Genomic DNA, 20,838 nt, shown 5'->3' on the forward strand with positions numbered 1-20,838 from the left:
CTGTTCACCCGCTTGAAGAAGGACTTGGGGATGAGGATGGGAAGGCACTGGAAGACAAGAACCTAGGGAGGACCGTCATCCTCACGGACTGCACCCTGCCCGCCAGGGAAAGCAGCAGCATGTCCCACCTCTTAAAGTCCTCCTCCATCTGATCCACAAGCCATGCTAGATTGAGCTTGTGCAGGGCACCCCAACTCTTAGCCAACTCTATGCCCAAATAGCGAAAGCTCCTCTCCACCATCTTAAGCGGTAGCTCTCCCAGTCTCTTTCCCTGGCCCCTCGCATGTATCACAAAAAGCTTGCTTTTCCCAACATTGTACCCCGAAAAGACCCAGAAATCTTTAAGGATCTGCATGACCTCCCCCATCCCCTCCACCGGATCCAAAATGTACAGGTGCAGGTCATCCGCATACAGGGAAACCCGATGCTCCTCCCCCCCGAACCAGCCACCTCCAGTTTCTAAACTCCCTCAACGCCATGGCCAGCAGCTCAATTGCCAGGGCAAACAGCAGGGGGGACAGGGGGCACCCCTGCCTCGTTCCTCGATGCAGCCTAAAATACTCCGACCTCAGTCGGTTCGTGGACACACTCGCTACGGAGGCCTGATACAGTAATTTGACCCACCCTATGAGTTCCTCACCAAATCCAAATCTACCTAACACTTCCCACAGGTACTCCCACTCCACCCGATCGAAGGCTTTTTCCGCGTCCATTGCAGCCACCACTTCTGCAACCCCCCTTCTGAGGGCATCATGATCACATTCAGGAGCCTCCGCACATTCGTGTTCAGCTGCCTGCCCTTCACAAACCCTGTCTGATCCTCATTGATCACTCCCGGGACACAGTCCTCAATTCTAGTGGCCAGGATCTTGGCCAACAGTTTGGCATCTACATTAAGGAGCGATATCAGTCTGTAGGAGCCACATTGCAATGGGTCCTTATCTCGTTTAAGGGTGAGCGAGATCAGAGCCTGCGACATCGTCGGGGGAAGGGTTCCCTTTTCCTTAGCCTCGTTGAAGGTTCTTAACAATAACGGTCCCAACAACTCTGAGAATTTCCTGTAAAATTCTACGGGATATCCGTCCGGTCCCGGGGCCTTGCCCGACTGCATACCCTCCAAACCCTTAACCAATTCCTCCATCTCAATCGGGGCCCCAATCCCCCTACCTGCCCCTCCTCCACCTCGGGGAACCTCAGTTGGTCCAAGAATTGCTTCATTCCCCCCTCACCCCCCCCCTCCCCGGGGGTTCTGACTCATACACTTTACCATAAAAGTCCTTGAAGATCCTTGCCAAACATGAGTTTCATTTTCATTTGGTGGGGAATGGCAGAAAACTAAATTCTCATTTGTTCAATAAATATTATGATACCACACAACAAAATGCCATTTTATACTTTGAAACAGAATAAAGACATGCATGTTGTAAGACATCAAAATCAGGAATAACATTGACTACATCTAAATTATTTCACTGTTAGACCAGAAGACATAGGAGGAGAATTAGGCCATTGGCCCATCGAGTCTGCTCCGACATTCTATCATGTCTGTCTTTTTTTAAAACTGTGGTGAATGTATTTCACCTAATGCATGAGCTGTCTGTACTGTCTGTATAATGATGTGACCTATGACCTGGAAGTGATGATATGGGCTACTTCCAGGTACTGTACTGGAACCTCGGTGGGGTCCGCCTCTGGCTCCGCCCTCACCGGGGCCATATATAGTCCGGCCACCTGTGGGTGGCACTCATCTGTACAGCCGACTCTGGCAGGCGAGTTCATGGATAATAAAGCCTAATGTTCACTCGTTCTCATGGTCTCACAGTGAATTGACGGTATAACAAAAACATTTCCAACTAAGGTCAATTTAGCGTAGTCAAGTCATGTACCCGGCACATCTTTGGGTTGTAGGGGTGATACGGGGAGAATGTGCAAACTCCACATGGACAGTAACTCGGGACCGGGAAAAACACTCATCCTCGGCTCCATGAGGCAGCAATGCTAACCACTGTGCCACCATGCCGCCATCTGGGTCTGTCTAAAAGACACTCAGTGACTTGGCCTCCACAGTTTTCTGTGGCAAAATGTTCCACAGATTTACCACCCTCTGGCTGAAGAAATTCCTCCTCATCTCTGTTTTAAGGGGTTGTCCCTTCAGTCTGAGGCTGTTCCCTCGGGTTCTCGTTTCTCCAACAAGTGGAAACATCATCTCCATATTCACTCTATCCAGGCCTCTCAGTATTCTATAAGTTTCAATGAGATCCCCCTCATCCTTCTAAACTCCATCCAGTACAGACTCAGGGTGCACAACCGCACCTCGTATGACAAGCTCTTCATTCCAGGGATCATTCTTGTGAACCTCTCTGACTTGCATTTTCCACAGGGAGGATGATATCTTTACTATTCATTCCTAAAGTGCAGTTTGCTAACTGCAGCTGCCAGTGACATTGTTTGTAGATTACCAAATAAATTACGTGCATCAATAAATACAGATATTGGCAATTTCTCTATAAAGGTTCCCTCAGGACACTGGACTAAATGTTTAATGGATTTAATATAGTCCAATTCTCTCCCAGTGTCCACAAAAGGACATTTCATCCAATCTCAAAACCTGCAAATCCATGATATAATGCACAATAAATTGCGCAGCACTAAGTCACTGGTCTTAATGCTATATTAAAAAAGTGAATACAAAGCTTAAGCAGTTTGTAAATTCCAGCTGGGTACTGGGGCTAAGTCATGGCCAAGGAACAGAAGGTGTCATTTAAATAGTGCCTTCCATGACCTCAGTCTGTACCAAATAATTTCACAACCAATTCATTGCTTTTAAGATTTAGTCACCATCGTGACGCAGGAAAATGCAGATGGTGGGCAGGACGTTCCGTGCAACCCGTTGGCGTGCTTCTCGGAGCCAGGCCGCCATTGGCTGCCGGCAGGGTTACCTGGTCCTGCCGCTGTCACCGAGATTTTCCATTGTATGCACCCCCGCTGTCAGGAAACCCACGACCGTTGATGGGAATGGCCGAAAAATTCCAGGCATTTGTGCGCAACAATTTCTCATGAGAAATGTGGCCAGATAATCTTGTATGTAACGCAGATTGAGCGAATAGCGGACTGGGAACTTTTCCCTTGGTGTTGAAGATGTGGCAGTGCAGAAGGATGGATCTGTCAGACATTTCTCAAACCTGGGGCGGAATTCTCCGATCCCCCGCCGGGTCGGAGAATCAGCACAGCGCGCGCGAACCGTGCCACGCTGCCACGATGCCGGGCGCAATTCTCGCCATGCGAAGAATTGGCACTACGGCGCCGGCGTGGCGCCAGTCGGGGTATGCTCCGACTCTCCGTCCTGGGTCGGCGCGCTGATTCTCCGGCCGAGCGGCCGTCAACAAAAAGCCGAGTCCCGCCGGTTCTAACATCCTCTGAGCCAGCGGGATCTGGACGTTGAAGGGTCCGGGGTGGCCTGTGGGGGGGGGAGGCGGGTCCGACCCCGGGGGGATCCCCCGTAGTGGCCTGGTCCACGATCGGGGCCCACCGATCGGCGGGCTGGTCTCTCTGCCCCCTGGCCTCCTTTCCTCCACACTGGCTCCTGAAGCCCTGCGCCATTTGGCGTTGGGGCCGCCACGGGGAAGAAGGCCACTGCGCATACACTAGTTGGCGCCAGCCCAACTGCGCATGCGCGGACCCCGCAGCGCCAGATTTAGGCCGGATCAGCAGCTGGAGAGGCGTAGGCCGCTCCAGCGCCGTCCTAGCTCCCTGTGGGCCGCAGAATGAGGTCCCGGAATGGGTTCCGTCGCCGGAGTAAAACACTCCAGCTTTTACTCCGGCATCGCCACTTAGCCGCCCAGTGGGAGAATCCCGCCCCTGATATATTAAAGCGTGCACAGAATGTTTCAGCGCTGTCATGATGTTGGGAGGGGCCGGCTGGAAAAGTCCAGTCCAGCAGACTGGAAGACCCTGCCCGCAGGAGGGGCCGTCAAATTGCACCCTGAATCCTAAAACCTCCAGAGAACAATCACATTACCACAGAGAACAATCACATTACCACAGAGAACAATCACATTACCACAGAGAATAATCACATTACCACAGAGAATAATCACATTACCACAGAGAACAATCACATTACCACAGAGAATAATCACATTACCACAGAGAATAATCACATTACCACAGAGAACAATCACATTACCACAAAGAATAATCACATTACCACAGAGAACAATCACATTACCACAGAGAGCAATCACATTACCACAGAGAACAATCACATTACCACAGAGAATAATCACATTACCACAGAGAATAATTACGTTATCACAGAGAATAATCACATTACCACAGAGAATAATCACATTACCACAGAGAACAATCACATTACCACAGAGAACAATCACATTATCACAGAGAATAATCACATTATCACAGAGAACAATCACATTACCACAGAGAATAATTACGTTATCACAGAGAATAATCACATTACCACAGAGAATAATCACATTACCACAGAGAGCAATCACATTACCACAGAGAACAATCACATTACCACAGAGAACAATCACATTACCACAGAGAACAATCACATTACCACAGAGAACAATCACATTACCACAGAGAATAACTACATTACCACAGAGAACAATCACATTACCACAGAGAATAATCACATTACCACAGAGAATAATCACATTACCACAGAGAATAATCACATTACCACAGAGAATAATCACATTACCACAGAGAACAATCACATTACCACAGAGAACAATCACATTACCACAGAGAACAATCACATTACCACAGAGAATAATCACATTACCACAGAGAATAATTACGTTATCACAGAGAATAATCACGTTACCACAGAGAATAATCACATTACCACAGAGAACAATCACATTACCACAGAGAACAATCACATTACCACAGAGAATAATCACATTATCACAGAGAACAATCACATTACCACAGAGAATAATTACGTTATCACAGAGAATAATCACATTACCACAGAGAATAATCACATTACCACAGAGAGCAATCACATTACCACAGAGAATAATCACATTACCACAGAGAACAATCACATTACCACAGAAAACAATCACATTACCACAGAGAACAATCACATTACCACAGAGAATAATCACATTACCACAGAGAATAATCACATTACCACAGAGAATAATCACATTACCACAGAGAACAATCACATTACCACAGAGAATAATCACATTACCACAGTGAACAATCAAATAATAAAAGTCACAAATGATGAAGCAATGGAAAGGTTTGATAAGGATATGACAGTTCATGTTGTCAATATGGGACAGCACGGTGTCGCAGTGGTTAGCATTGCTGCCTCACGGTGCCGAGGTCCCAGGTTCGATCCCGGCTCTGGGTCACTGTCCGCCTGGAGTTTGCACATTCTACCCGTGTTTGTGTGGGTTTCGCCCCCACAACCCAAAGATGTGCAGGGTAGGTGGATTGGCCACGGTAAATTTGCCCCTTAATTGGAAAAAATGAATTGGATACTCTAAATTTATATTTAAAAAATGTTGTCAATATGGACTTTCGAAAGACGATAAGACATAGGAGCACAGAATTAGGCCATTCGGCCCATCGAGTCTGCTCATTTGATGAAGAATCATATAACAAACTTATTAGGAAATTTGAAATTTGAATGGACAATGGCAGGGTGAATATCCTGTTGGCTAAGGGACAGAAAACAGAGAGTAATGATGTTTTCCAGTCTGGATGGTAGTGTGCAGTGGTTCCCCCATGGATGGTGTTGGGACTGCTGTTTATTTGAGATATAGCAATGACTTGGACTTGGTTATACAGGGCATATTTCCAAAATTTGCAGCAGTCATAAAACTCACTTGCAGTGAACAGTGCATAGAAACAGACTGCAGGAGGACATAGGAAGACTGATAAAATGGGGTGGGTACAAGGGGGATGACATTTAATGCAGAGAAGTGTGCTGGATTCTCCGCTTCCCCAGCCCCGTGTCTCTCGGCGGCATGCCTTTCGTTGGCGGCGACATTCTCTCTTCCCACCACTTGTTCATGGGATTTCCCATTAAAGCCACCCCATGGCCACCAGGAAACCCACGGGCGGGGGTGCACTGCTGGCAGGAAAAGTGAATTACAACGGGCAGAGAATTCCAGCTACGATTCATTTTGGTTGGAATAATGAGGAGAGACAGTGTGAACTAAATGGGGCAGTTTTCAAAAGAGGCACAGGAGAGATCTGGAGATGCACGTACACTAGCCTGTGAAGGTGGCAGATCAAATTGAGGAGGCTGCTAAAAAGGCAAATGGAAACCTTGGCCTCCCAAAAAAGGCATTCATAATCATAGTAATCTTTATTATTGTCGCAAGTATTGTGGATAGCATAATGGCTTCACAGATTCAGGGTCCCAAGTTCGATTCCGGCTTGGGTCACTGTCTGTGCGGAGTCTGCACATCCTCCCCGTGTGTGCGTGGGTTTCCTCCGGGTGCTCCGGTTTCCTCCCACAGTCCAAAGATGTGCAGGTTAGGTGGATTGGCCATGATAAATTGCCCTTAGTGTCCAAAATTGCCCTTAGTGTTGGGTGGGGTTGCAGGGTTGTGGGGATGGGGTGGAGGTGTTTACCTTGGGTGGGGTGCTCTTTCTGAGAGCCGGTGCAGACTCGATGGGCCGAATGGCCTCCTTCTGCACTGTAAATTCTATGATATCTATGAAGTAGGCTTTCACTAACACTGCAAGTTAGTGTGAAAATCCCCTAGTCGCCACATTCCGGCGCCTGTTCAGGTACACAGATGGAGAATTCAGAATGTCCAATTCACCTACCAGCACGTCTTTCGGGACTTGTGGAAGGAAACCGAGCACCCGGAGGAAACCCACGCAGACAAGGGGAGAACATGCAGACTCAGCACAGACAGTGACATAAGTGGGAATCGAACCTGCGACTCTGGCGCTGTGAAGCAACAGTGTTAACCATTGTGCTATCGTGCCACCCCAAGTTGAATTGAAAAGCAAAGAAGCTTTGCCATATCCTGACAATATAGGCCCAACTAAAGTATTACGACTCACTGTGGGCAGCACACTTCAGGAAGCAATGTTCAAATTCAGTTTTATTAAGTCAATTTCAAGTGTTCCTTTCGGTGCAAGGTTGAAACCACAAGTTACTAACTCTTTGATTTGACCTGTAACATTTTCTCATGACACTTTGACACATGGGGCCACATTTCTGCCTTGACCCGCCGGCGGGATTCTCCGTTACGCCAGCCGGTCAGTGGGTTTCCTTTTGTGGGACAGCTCCACACCGTCGGTTCATGGTGATGCAGTGGATGTTACACTGAATTTTGAGAGTGGTTTTACGAACATACTGGCGCAAACACTCGCCGGGGATTGGGGGGGGGGGGGGGGGGGTGGTAATCTAACAAGACAGAGCAAAGTCCTTGTGTGACTAAGCAGCCATTAATTGTACAGGAAGCAACTCCCCCCCCCCCCCCCTCCCCCCTGTTAAGAGTTGATGCTTCAGGAAGGTAATTACAGCTGCCACCAAGGTGTGACTGTATTTTAGGAATGAAAGTGTCAGACAAATGGTCAAATAAGGATTGTGATCACATTAGAAACAAATTGCTCTGAGGTGGAGTTCTGAATCTACGTCTGCTCTTTCTTCTGCGTTATTTCTGATAACAAAACAGGATTAACTGCAGCAAAGCAAATCCACTTCCTTCATTGCATCTACAGTCCCTCAGCTAATGTTCCAATCCTTTAATAGGCTTGTGCAATGTTCAAAAGGATTAAGCAAATTTTCATTTAACAAAATTGTTTCTTTCAGTTGTCGAGATGGCTCAGTAATTGGATGCCCTCCCTGTATGTCTTTTTGAAGGCGCAAGAACTCCAGAGGCTGAATTATGGATTAACCTGGCAGCTGTAGCCGACTTGAGCACAACACATGGGGGGGGGGGGGGGGGGGGGGGATATTAAAAAAATAAGGATTTGCATTGACATTGCACCTTTGATGTACAAAATCATCCCACAACACTTCACAGAGGCTTTAAGAGGACATGGATACTGAGTCAAAGGAGATATGAGGGAAATTAACCAACAACTCGTCAGCACAGAGGGTTTTATCAGAAGAGAGGAAGGTGGGGGCAGCAGAGGAGTTTAGGGAGGGCAAACCAGGACATGAAGCCAATAGGCAGCTGAAGTGCAGCCAAATAGAGGGGGAGATACACAGAAGGTCAGAGTCAGGAATGGAGTATTTGGGAGGTGGTTGTGTGGAGGATAATGTACAAATATCAGAACAAAAACAACTTGCAAGCATATCGTGCTTTTAACGTAATCAAACATCCCAGCAGTGTTTTAAAGTAAAAATTTAACACCAAGCTACATCAAGAGATATTGGACAAGATCCTCTGGCCTCCCTGCGGGATATTCCGGTCTCACCGCTATCAATGGGATTTCCCATTGAATCCACACACGCCGTCGGTAAACCAGCGGCGGGGGTGAGCCGTCGGCGGTCCTGGAAGATACTGCCAGCATGAACAGCCGGAAGATCTCGACTGGATGATCAAAGCTTGGTCAGTGGTAGGAGTGACTGAAAGGAGGATATTCAGAGGTAGGGATGTTTATGAAGGAATTTCCAGAGCTTAGGGGCTTGACAACTGAAAATACGGTCGTCAGCGGTGCAGTGATGAAAATGAGGGATGCCGAAGGAGCCAGAAACAGAGATGCACAGATATGAGGAACTGCAGGAAGTTGTTGCGTTTGCTCCTTTGTACTTTACGAAAGAATCCACCAAACACTTCGACTTGTCCAAACGAGAATCTTTTATTGAGTCTCGTGTGGTGAGATAGCAATCTGATACAGAGCACGTTATCATGGAGTCTGATAACTACTCCTCTAGAACTTGCACCTAGCACTGACCATTCACATGTATGTCTTATTACCCTCGCAATCTTCTTCCGAAGATGGCCGGATATGTCTCCCCTCATATCGGAATCACAGGCCACATTACCTTGGTCTAGAGACCGCAAGGTGTGCCTGTACCGCCACCTGCTAGTTGGAGGTCACACACCATCCAACTATGATATGTCCCATAGGCATAGCATCATATCCCCCTTCCTCACAATACACTAAGATAATTTTTTACAGGCAACATTAAACATTACACTTTATATATTCATTATATGTACCTAGTAAAGTGAACGGGTTTTACTAAAGTGTCCATTTCCTTTGTACAAATCTCATTCTTTCAAATTATTGCCCATCTGGTCAGAGACTGGCTTACTTGCTGGCATTTTGTTTCTCTTGCACTTCACCCTGTGTCTTTGAAAGGCCTGTGTCCAAGATTGCCATACTTGTGTTACCAGTCGCTTTCTTTTCTGCTTTCTTGCATGATGTTGCTTGCGACCTGCAACTGTTTTTGTTGCTGGTTGGCTGGTGGGATGAGGTAGTTCGCTCAGTCTTCTCCTCTTTCTTTCTCTTAATTTTTAGGACACGGTGATGTATTTTGGTTTGTCTCTTGTTGTTTTTTGTAGCAGCCTCTGGCATGGCGCTGGCTGTCGTTGAGTTGTTTGCAGATATTTAGGCATCGCATCATCTCCTGGGTGGTGTGACCACACCCACTTCTGCAGCTTAATTGACATGCTGGATCACTTTGGTTTCGAGTGCCGGCATGAAGGATGGGACTGGGGTTGTTGGTTTCACCTTATCTCAGTGTCTGGAGTATCGGTGACTTCCTTTTCATCACTGGAGGTGACAATACTTCCTGGCTGAGCTGATCCAGGCACTTGGGTGTTCTAGCTCAAACTCACAAATATGCGAGTGGTCTGTGGAGCTGAATAATGAGATGGTAATTAGGTCATCCTCAGAGTCAGTGCCAGACCCTCAGATGAAGTTAGGGCGTAGCACACTTCGGTATTACACCCTTGGCCCATCACAAGGTCCACCACGTCTGTTTCACGTTTGGTGAGACCTGTTGAGTACTGGTTGTCGGACAAACAATATGACAGTTTATGGATAGTAAAGGAGTGAGAGAGGTGGTTATGAGATGGAGCTGGGTGTTGTCGTTAACTGCTGCCATACTTTTAGATATTGCCACCGAAGGGCAGCATGTGTGTCATAATATCCACTCGTGATTGACACACAGGATGACCAATGAACACACAACACAGAACAACCAATCGCCAGACAGGACACCACCACTACAAAGCCCACAGGGCATTAAGACTCTCCCTCTCTCAGGACCCAACTACTGAGACAGTCAGAGTGCACAAGCTAGTGAGCACTATTACCATGCGGTAGCTAGTAAGCCTGGTCAAGCCAGTAAGAGGACATCAGTTGGATTAGTAGAGTGTCAACCCACAGCTGAACATGTACAGCAGTTCATAGTTAAATAAAACAGTGTTGGATCATCTCCGGTGACAGACGTTTGTTTCTAGCTTCCCTGCACCCAGTTGCAGTCAACATCGAACCAACCTGCCTAACATATCAATGTGGATGACATTTGACAGGCTGTCAAGGTTACATCCTTGGATTCTCCAGAAATATTTGCAAGGAAAAATATTCCATAAATCAATACGTCTCTTGGTTAAAATTTGCATAAATTGTACAAATAGAAATATGCAGTTTGAATATCTTACAACTCATTTAGTTACTCATTCAACAATCTAATCAAAACAACACAATAGATAATTAACCGACAAGATTTTACGTGATTGAGTGCAGAACATGTTGGCCAGAATTCTCTGTTGGCCAGCGTTCCGATTCACTTTTCCCGCTGGGTGCGCACACCCGCCAGCGGGTTTCGCAGTGGCATGGGGTGGTTACAATGGGAAATCAATTGACAATTGGCGAGAGTATAGAATCCCGCTGTCAGTGGGTGGCACACGGACACGAAACACACGGCTGGCGACGGAGAATCCCGCCCACTGTTGTTTCAAAAGTGCAGTTTAGTACTGGATTGACTTCATTTACTTTTTCTATTCGGGGTCTCTGTTGGGGGTCTGATGGTGAGTATGATGGGGTTGGATCTGCACTGTGGGAGACCATTCCTATGGACTTTGGGGGTCACGTCTGTTATGCACTGACCTACTTAACACACCGTAGGGTCCACGTTTCAAAATACGTGCAGCAATTCACGTCCAGGTGAATCGTGGTTGAGAGGGCTGGAGCCAGAGCCGGCCCTAGGGTTGCTGGCGCCCCGGGCAAGCTGAACTTCAGCGCCCTTGGGGGGGGGGGCCGAGGGGGGGGTGGGGCCAGGGGGGCCGAGGCAGGGCCGGGGGGGCGAGGCGGGGCCGGGGGGGCCCGAGGTGGGGGGGGGGCCGAGGGGGGGGGGGCCGAGGCGGGGGGGGGGGGCCGAGGTGGGGGGGGGCCAAGGCGGGGGGGGCCGAGGCGGGGGGGGGGGGCCGGGCCGAGGCGGGGGGGGGCGGAGGCCGGAGGGGGGGCGGCGGAGGGGGCCGCCCTGGGGGAGGGTGGCCACCGCGCATGCGCTGGTTGGCACCGGCCCAACTGCGCATGCGCGGGACCCGAGTCTCTAGCGCCCCCTAGCACATGGCGCCCCGGGCGACTGCCCGAGTTGCCGGTACCTTGGGCCGGCCCTAGCTGGAGCATCACTTGAGGGCTGGAGAATCGGGCTTTCAGACCGTTAATCAGATTTTGATGGGTGCATCTTCCCGCGGCAGGGGACCTGACGGTGCCATCTTGATTTTAGGCTGACAGTCAATTCTCCGCCGGATTGGGAACCCCACTATGGCAGCGGCAGCAGAGAACCCACCCCATAATCTTTTGTGCTGAAATGTAAGCTTTTTAACAATGCTATGAGGTTATGTGACAGGCAACCTGACCCACGATGGCTAATACAGGGCAGAGGTCATTTGTAAATGGGGGTGCTCGGTGCTTCTGCAGGACCAGCACCAACATTGCTCAGCTGGGATTACACTTTTTCCCTTATATTTCTTCTGAAGGGGGAGGGGAATTTATCAATTAGAATTTAATTTTGCACACTCTTTATGGCTCCCCCTGCACTGTTGTTTACACAGTTTGGGGAAAATGGTCTCCTTTAGCCATCTACCATTACCAGTAACTAGCTGCTGGGGCGGTGGGGTACAAGTTGATTCACCATCAATTTTCCCTCCCTGTTGTAGGAAAGCAGTTAATAACCTGATGCTGTAGGATTAGCGATGTGGCAAAAAACCTGACAAGAAATCGAAGAGCCTTGGCTGAACTACTGATGGAGCCCGATGAACAAGGGTTTAATCAGATAAGGCAGCATTATTCATCAAGGACAAATTGTGGACAATAAACATACAAAGTGCTCATTGTCAGTCCTAAATTCTGAAGTATTTAGATAAATGTATTTGTGAAGCTCAATAAATCACCAACCCTGAACAAAGCTGATTGTCTGCGTCAGATTACCTGGAGGAAAGTTTCAATCTTGTTATGTTGAAAGTGTCCTTGTGGCATTGGTCAATAACTGGCTGAGGGGCAGGGATGTATGCTGATTGCTGGGACGTGATGGGGAATGTGAGGTTGAGGTTACAATCAGATCAGCCATGATCTTACTGAATGGCGGAGCAGGTTCGAGGGGCCGAGTGGTCCACTCCTGCTCCTAATTTATATGTTTGTAAAGCCATTCCACCAGGTATCTGTACTGTGCCCTCAGCTTTTCCCTGTACACATATAGTGGATATAAAATGATGAACGGAGAGTTGTATATCCAGATTTACAGTTTAAACTATGTTAGGACACAAAGCTTAGAAACATTTAAAAATGAGAACAGGAGGAGGACATTTGGCCCTTTGAGCCTGCTCTGCCATTTATTCTGCTCATGGCTGTTCATCCAGCTCAGTAACCTGTTCCCGCTTTCCACCCATATCCTTTGACCCATTTAGCACCAAGAGCTATATCTAACTCCTTCTTGAAAATATATAGGGCTGAATTCTCCATTTGTGAGACAACGCACTCCCGCCGGAGCTGAATCATCTCTGATTTGCAATTACGCTGGGTCTGGCCATCCACAGGCGATGCACTGGACATGATTTAACGGAAACATTTCTAAGTGTCATTTTGGGCACAATTGTTGGAGTGTTTCTTGACGGCTGCGTTGGCGAGGAGCTATCGACCTGTACCCCTAGATTTCTTTGTTCTGTAACTCTCCCCAACTCCCTACCGTTAACTGAGTAGGTCCTGCCCTGATTTTATCTAAAAAATACTATACCTCACATTTATCCAAATTAAACTCCATCTGCCATACATAGAATGTAGAACATAGAACATTACAGCGCAGTACAGGCCCTTCGGCCCTCGATGTTGCGCCGATCTGTGAAACCACTCTAAAGCCCATCTACACTATTCCCTTATCATCCGTATGTTTATCCAATGACCATTTAAATGCCCTTAATGTTGGCGAGTCCACTACTGTTGCTACGAATTGTGGTCACCATCACCAAAGTGCTCACCTACCTCCAAATCTAACACCTGTCCTGGTTCATGACCCAGTACCAAATCCAATGTGGCCTCGCCTCTTGTTGGCCTATCTACATACTGTGTCAGGAAACCCTCCTGCACACATTGAACAAAAACAGACCCATCTAAAGTACTCGAACTATAGCATTTCCAGTCAAAATTTGGAAAGTTAAAGTCCCCCATAACAACTACCCTGTTACTTTCGCTCCTATCCAGAATCATCTTTGCAATCCTTTCCTCTACATCTCTGGAACTTTTCAGAGGCCTATAGAAAACTCCCAACAGGGTGACCTCTCCTTTCCTGTTTCTAACCTCAGCCTATACTACCTCAGTAGACGAGTCCTCATCAAACATCCTTTCTGCCACCATAATACTGTCCTTGAATAACAATGACACCCATCCCCCTCTTTTACCACCTTCCCTGAGCTTACTGAAATATCTAAACCCCGGATCCTGCAACAACCATTCCTGTCCCTGCTCTATCCATGTCTCCGAAATGACCACGACATCGAAGTCGCAGGTACCAACCCATGCTGCAAGTTCACCCACCTTATTCCGGATGTTCCTGGCGTTAAAGTAGACACACTTTAAACCACCTTCCTGCCTGCCGGTACACTCTTGCAACCTTGAAGCCTTACTCATGACCTCACTACCCTCAACCTTCTGTATACTGGAGCTACAATTCAGGTTCCCAAATCCCTACTGAATTAGTTTAAACCCTCCCGAAGAGCATTAGCAAATCCCCCCCCCCCCCCCCCCCCCCCCCCAGGATATTGATACCTCTCTGGTCCAGGTGTAGACCATCCCATTTGTAGATGTTCCACCTACCCCAGAATGAGCCCCAATTATCCAGGTATCTGAAACCCTTCCTCCTGCACCATCCCTGTAGCCACGTGTTCAACTGCTCTCTCTCCCTATTCCTCATCTCGCTAGCACGTGGCACGGGTAACAACCCAGAGATAATAACTCTGTTTGTTCTAGCTCTAAGATTCCACCCTAGCTCCCTGAATTCCTGCCTTACATCCCTATCCCTTTTCCTACCTATGTCGTTGGTGCCTATGTGGACCACGACTTGGGGCTGCTCCCCCTCCCCCTTAAGGATCCCGAAAACACGATCTGAGACATCACGGACCCTGGCACCTGGGGGGCAATATACCAACCACGAGTCTCTCTCGTTCCCACAGAATCTCCTATCTCTCCCCCTAACTATGAAGTCTCCAATGACTAGTGCTCTACTCCTCTCCCTCCTTCCCTTCTGAGCAACAGGGACAGACTCTGTGCCAGAGACCTATACCTCATGGCTTACCCCTGGTAAGTCGTCCCCCCCACGAGTATCCAAAGTGGTATACTTGTTACTAAGGGGAACAACCACAGGGGATCCCTGTACTGACTGCTTCCTCCCAGCCCCTCTCATCGTCACCCATCTAGCTTCATTCTTCGGAGTAACTACATCCCTGAAGCTTCTATTTATGACCACGTCTGCCTCCCGAATGATCTGAAGTTCATCCAACTCCAGCTCCAATTCCCTAACACTGTTTCTGAGGAGCTGGAGATGGGTGCACTTCCCACAGGTGAAATCAGCAGGGACACTGACGGCGTCCCTCACCTCAAACATTCTGCAGGAGGAACATTGCACTGCCTTCCCTGCCATCCCCTCTAGATAAAACAAGAAAAAGAAAGGAAGAGCTTACCTGATATTCACTCAACCCCTTAGGTTAGAGGAGGTGGAAGGGTGGGGGACACTACAAGTGTAGTGTCTCGGGTTTAGCAACCGCCCAACTTATATACAGGTATCGCTGGAAGAATGAGGTCTGAACCTCGGAGTTAAATGCCTTTAAAGAAAACGACACACCTTCCCAGATATCTTCCGGTTTCCTGCTGCTCTGAAACAAAAACAACTCCGAAAAAAGGTTAGTTAAAAACCAAAAATTCAGCTTACCCTCCGCTCTCCTTACCAAAATAAATCACTCCCCTCTCTGCCTGCTCCGCTGGAAGAATCCTAACCCTAATTCATCGGCTCATTGGTCCAATTGGTCAAAATCCTGTTGCAATCTTATATAACCTTCTTCACTATCCACTGTACCACCAATCTTGGTGTCATCTGCAAACTTACTAACCATGCCTCCTACATTCTCATCCAAATCATTAATATATATCACAAATAACAGTGGACCCAGCACCGATCCCTGAGGCACATCGCTGGTCATAGGCCTCCAGTTTGAAAAACAACCCTCTACAACCACCCTTTGGCATCGGTCGCCAAGCCAATTTTGTACCCAATTGGCTACCTCACCCTGGATTGAGATGTAAACTTTTGCAACAACCTATCATGCCGTAACTTGTCGAAGGCCTTGATAAAGTCCATGTCGACAACGTCGACTGCACTGCCCTCATCTACCTTCTTGGTTACCTCTTCAAAAAACTCAATCAAATTGGTGAAACATGGCTTTCCCCTTACAAAACCATGCTGACTTTCCCTAATTAGCTGTTGCCTGTCTAAATGCCTATCGATCCTGTTCCTCAGAATACCTTCTAACAACTTAGTCACTACAGAAGTAAGGCTAACCGGTCTGTAATTCCCAGGTTTATCCCTACAGGGGATGGTTTAGTAGAGTGACTAAACAGCTGGCTTGTAATGCAGAACAAGACCAGCAGCGCGGGTTCAATTCCCGTACCGGCCCCCCGAACAGGCGCCCGAATGTGGCGACTAGGGGCTTTTCACAGGAACTTCATTGAAGCCTACTTGTGACAATAAGCAACTATTATTATTATTATTATTAGTACAGCCTTCTTAAACAACGGCACAACATTTGCTACCCTCCAATCTTCAGGCATCTCTCCTGTGGCTGTCGATGATTCAAATATCTCAGCTAAGGGGCTAGCAATTTCCTCTCTAGCTTGCCACAACATCCTGGGATACATTTCATCAGGTCCCACGGATTTATCCATTGTCTCGCAGAATCTCCATCTGATGGGGCTGTGACATCCTAAGGAGGAGAATTCCGAAGAGACCACTATGGATGCTTCACAGTCATCATCCCCATCTTCCTTCAGTGGGTGACATTAGTGGACAGGCTCCTGCGGCACAATCTGGTGAGCACCACATAGATGCTGATGCACATCAGGTGGAGGCAGGAACAACCAAGGAGGTCACCACTCAGTGGTTCGCTGGATGTCAGGACTCAGTTGAGTCCTCGTCAGATTCCGAGCCTCTGGACAAGGTTCTCCCAGAGCTGATGCAGATGATAAGGCAGAGCTGTAAGATTCTGCAGGGGATGTCATCGACATTCCAGTGAGTGAATAGCCGATTGGAAGAGTCCCAAAGGCTACAGGCGCAGGAGGTGATGCTAACACTGCATGGCACTGAGGCCAACACTGCTCAGGTGGTGACTGCCTGGAGCACGACGTCAGCGTCTTGAGTGGTGGTGCCCAAGATATGGCTGAGTCGGGCAGCACGGTGGCACAGTGGTTAGCATTGCTGCCTACGGCGCTGAGGACCCAGGTTCGAATCCCGGCCCTGGGCCACTCTCCCCTTGGAGTTTGCACATTCTCCCCGTGTCTGCATGGGTTTCACCCCAACAACCCAAAGATGTGCAGGATAGGTGGATTGGCCATGCTAAATTGCCCCTTAATTGGAAAAAATTATTGGGTATTCTAAATTTATTTTTAAAAAGGTATGGCTGAGTCTGTGATGACCATGACTGAGGACCTCAACATCATATCCCAGTCACAAGGGACGTGTCCCAGATGCAGGTGAACATTGCCAAGGCAGTGCAGAGCATATCCCAGCCACGAGGGACGTGTCCCAGGCACAGATGGACATTGCCGAGGCAGTGCAGAGCATGGCCCAATCACAAGGGACGTGTCCCAGGCACAGATGGACATTGCCGAGGCACTGAAGAGGTGGTCCAGTCACTGAGGAGCATTGCTGAGAGCTTGGACACCATGTGATTTTTCCACACACTGGCAGAATTTAATGCCCTTCCCTGAGGCGAGCTTGGTGGTGGGGTTGCATTTAACCAGATAGAGTGGCGGGTAAGGACCCCGTTGCCCTGATGAAACCCATGACAATTAATGCCCACTTAAGGGACTCAATCCAATGCTACTGGTATTCACCCAGCAGTAGTGGGGAAAGCACCACACGGGAAGTCCAAAACGCAAAGCCTATGGACTCCTGGGAAGTGGTGAGATCCTTCATTCAAAGACAATCAGTGCCTGACCGAGGGACCCCAAAACAGGAGGGGAGGATCTTCTGAGAGCCAACCCCTGCCCTTGCTGCCAAACCCCTACCCCCCCTTACCACCTTCTCCCCATGAATTGTTTTGTGATTGAGATGTGGACATTAATAACTGCAAGGTCGTACAGAACTTGGGTATTACTGAGAAAAGAAACATGCTATTGAAGGGGGATGAGGGAAGGCAGGGTTAGCAGTCCCCTTGTCCTCCTGCAAACAATGGAGAAGGTGGAGGACAACCTCCCACCCAGAGCCCAACTGAGTCACTTAAGTGGGCAGTAAAGGGCCTCTTCCTGTTGCACTGGCGTCTTACCAGCAGTGGGTATGCCCACTGCCATCCGGGGAAACAACCAGGTGAATCCTTTTTGTAAGTTTGGGGTGGGGGGCTTCAATTTGGGCCCTGTTTGTCTCATGAAGGGACCCCTCAGTGTAAATGTCCACCTCCTCTGCTATGGTGCCATCTGACCTCGCCAATGTATTGATCATTGTATGTGCATGTACATAAGGGGTTAATGGGTAATCGGAAGATCACTAGAGGGCAGCACTGGCGGGTTTAAAAGCCAGGCGCAGCCAGTTCCTCCCTCTCTTAGTGACTAGACTGTGATCAGAGCAAGAGCATAGACTAAGCTCAGAGTGATTAGTGTGGTCAGACACAGCTACTGTATATAGACTTTGGAACCTTTCTACTGGCATTGATCTTAAAGTAAAGAACTCAGGCAATTGTTAACTTAGTTACTAATAAACCTTTCAATACCTCTGGGCGAAATCGAGTCTTTTTCATCAAGATGCAGAAAGCCTCTTCAGTAACTGGATTGCGTAACACATGTTACACTCAGTAGTGCAACCAAACACACTACGGTAACGTAATAAAATACACAACTCAACAGTGTCCGCCTGATTAGCTCTGGCGTCCCCAGCCCACATTTACCTGGTCTGGAAAGTTGCGTCTTTCCATGGCATTCCCTTCTTCCAGGTGCAGTGCAAACAGTGGCCACCACTCTCAGTAGCACTGCTGAGCTGCTGTCCCTCCATTTGGCTGACAGTTCCTGAGGGCAGGCAGCTGTCCTTCACAGAGACAGTAGCCCTTAGAGCAACCAATTACGTGCCTAATTGGATCCCGTAAACAGCGCAGGTATGTTTGCTCCTGGCTTTCTGGTCTGTCTTTGCGAGTCCCACAGCAAGAATAAAATTCAGCCCAACGAGTCAGTGGCAGATACTTAATACAGTGACACAGGCTCCAAATAAATAGACAGTTTTATTCAGAATGGTGTTGAGTTTCATGAGAGTTGTTAATGCTGTGAGCATCCAGGAAAATGGTGTTTAATCTCTAACAAATCTGCTTGATGCTTATAAATACTATAAACAACTTTGATGGATTACAAGGTGAGCTACTTAATATTGAATAACCAGCCTTTCCAGTTCTTGCAGCCATGGTGTTAATTTGTACCTTAGTCCTCTCTAAAAATAAAATAAAGATGATGTGATTCAGATTGCTGAACCAGCATGGGTTTAAACTACACAAGATTTTCAGATTGCTATTCCCTTCATCAAGTTATTTAAATATATTTATAACGGTTTAGAATCTATCTACTGCAATAAATCTCCAGGTCATAAAAGCCTTTATATTTGGCAGTAAGAAGTCTTACAACACCAGGTTAAAGTCCAACAGGTTTGTTTCAAACACGAGCTTTCGGAGCGCAGCTCCTTCCTCATCATTCCATACCTCGCCATCCACCTGAGGAAGGAGCAGTGCTCCGAAAGCTCGTGTTTGAAACAAACCTGTTGGACTTTAACCTGGTGTTGTAAGACTTCTTACTGTGCTCACCGCCAGTCCAACGCCGGCATCTCCATATCATTTATATTTGACAATGTTACAGTGTTCATTCTTGTACAATTGTTTGAGGTAGATTGCCTCATCGGTTGCCAATGGCTATTCCAGAGTGTCATTGGGGGGCCTATGTTTCTTGGGGCCTTCTTCCTCTCTATCCTCAGATTTAACAGGAGGCTTGGCAGAAACGTAGCAGAAAGCCCAAGAAAATTCACCCCTGTTGTGTCTCTCACGTTCTGAAGTGTCAGGATGTGTGTACTCTGCCCCCACGTTCATTGTCTCTTGGTGTGTCAATAAACTACTTGTCTGTGATTTAAATTGCAGGTTTTACAGGCCTGGCATGTGAGCAGAGGATAGACCCTTGTGCCTTGTCACCCTGTCAGAACAATGGAACCTGCTTCGCAGAGGGCACATCGTACAGTTGTAACTGCAGTCCAGCGTATGCTGGACCCCTCTGTGCTCAGCTCATTGACTTCTGCGCCCTTAATCCCTGCTCCCATGGCATCTGCAGCAGCGTTGGAACAAGTTACAAATGCCTCTGTGCTCCAGGTATGATCAAATCTCGCTGTTTGCTCCTTTTCCATAAGCATGTCACAATGGTATCGTGAATATTTTCACTCTAGGAAGGAAGTGACCAATGTGCTTGAATGATATGTGTTTCCTTTAAGATAGCCCTACAGAATTCTAACATGCTGTACCAAAGGTGGCAGAAATAGCCTGCCAACTTCAGAAATGATGGTGTGGTGTGGCCAATAAAGAATTGAGGGCTATATGCATTGACAAAGAAGTAAGAATTAATCAGGGGCACAATCATCAGATCTGTTAGTCATTCAGAAATACTAACAAAACAGCAGTCCACCAAGCCAGCCCTATACCAGTATAGAGCAATTTATGCAGCCATATAATCTCCCAGTAGAGGCAAAATCAGAGGGAAAAATAATCTAGATCAATTTATGAGGAAAAAAATCACGTTGAAACCTCTGCCCCAATTTCAAAGTTGATCACAAAATCAGAGTCTTTCCAGTGCAGAAACAGGCCATTCGACCTATCGGGTCTCTACTAGAAATTTGGCCAGTATTTGGGAATTCTTGACCAATATATTGAACCGAGTCACAGCTATAAAGGAGACAGGTTGTAGTTTGTTAAAATGTCCGGCCCAGCCACAGCTGGCTCCAGCCAGCGCCGGCCCTAGGGTTGCTGGCGCCCTGGGCAAGCTGAACTTCGGCGCCCTTGGGGGAGGCGGGGCCGAGAGGGGGGGGGGCCGAGCGGGGGGGGGCCGAGCCGGGGGGGGGGGGGCGAGAGGGGGGAGGGGGGG

General features: G+C 48.0%; 1 protein-coding gene across 1 annotated transcript in view; it reads left to right on the forward strand.

The window, feature by feature from the left end:
* Positions 1–20,838, forward strand: part of dner (delta/notch-like EGF repeat containing) — a 331,812-nt gene that overhangs the window by 289,638 nt on the left and 21,336 nt on the right. Inside the window, exon 8 of the mRNA XM_038816147.1 lies at positions 19,848–20,072. Within this exon, the coding sequence (XP_038672075.1) occupies positions 19,848–20,072 (225 nt within the window). The remainder of the gene's footprint in view (positions 1–19,847; positions 20,073–20,838) is intronic.

Source organism: Scyliorhinus canicula, chromosome 13 (genome assembly GCF_902713615.1).
Source record: "Scyliorhinus canicula chromosome 13, sScyCan1.1, whole genome shotgun sequence".
Lineage (NCBI taxonomy): Eukaryota > Metazoa > Chordata > Chondrichthyes > Carcharhiniformes > Scyliorhinidae > Scyliorhinus > Scyliorhinus canicula.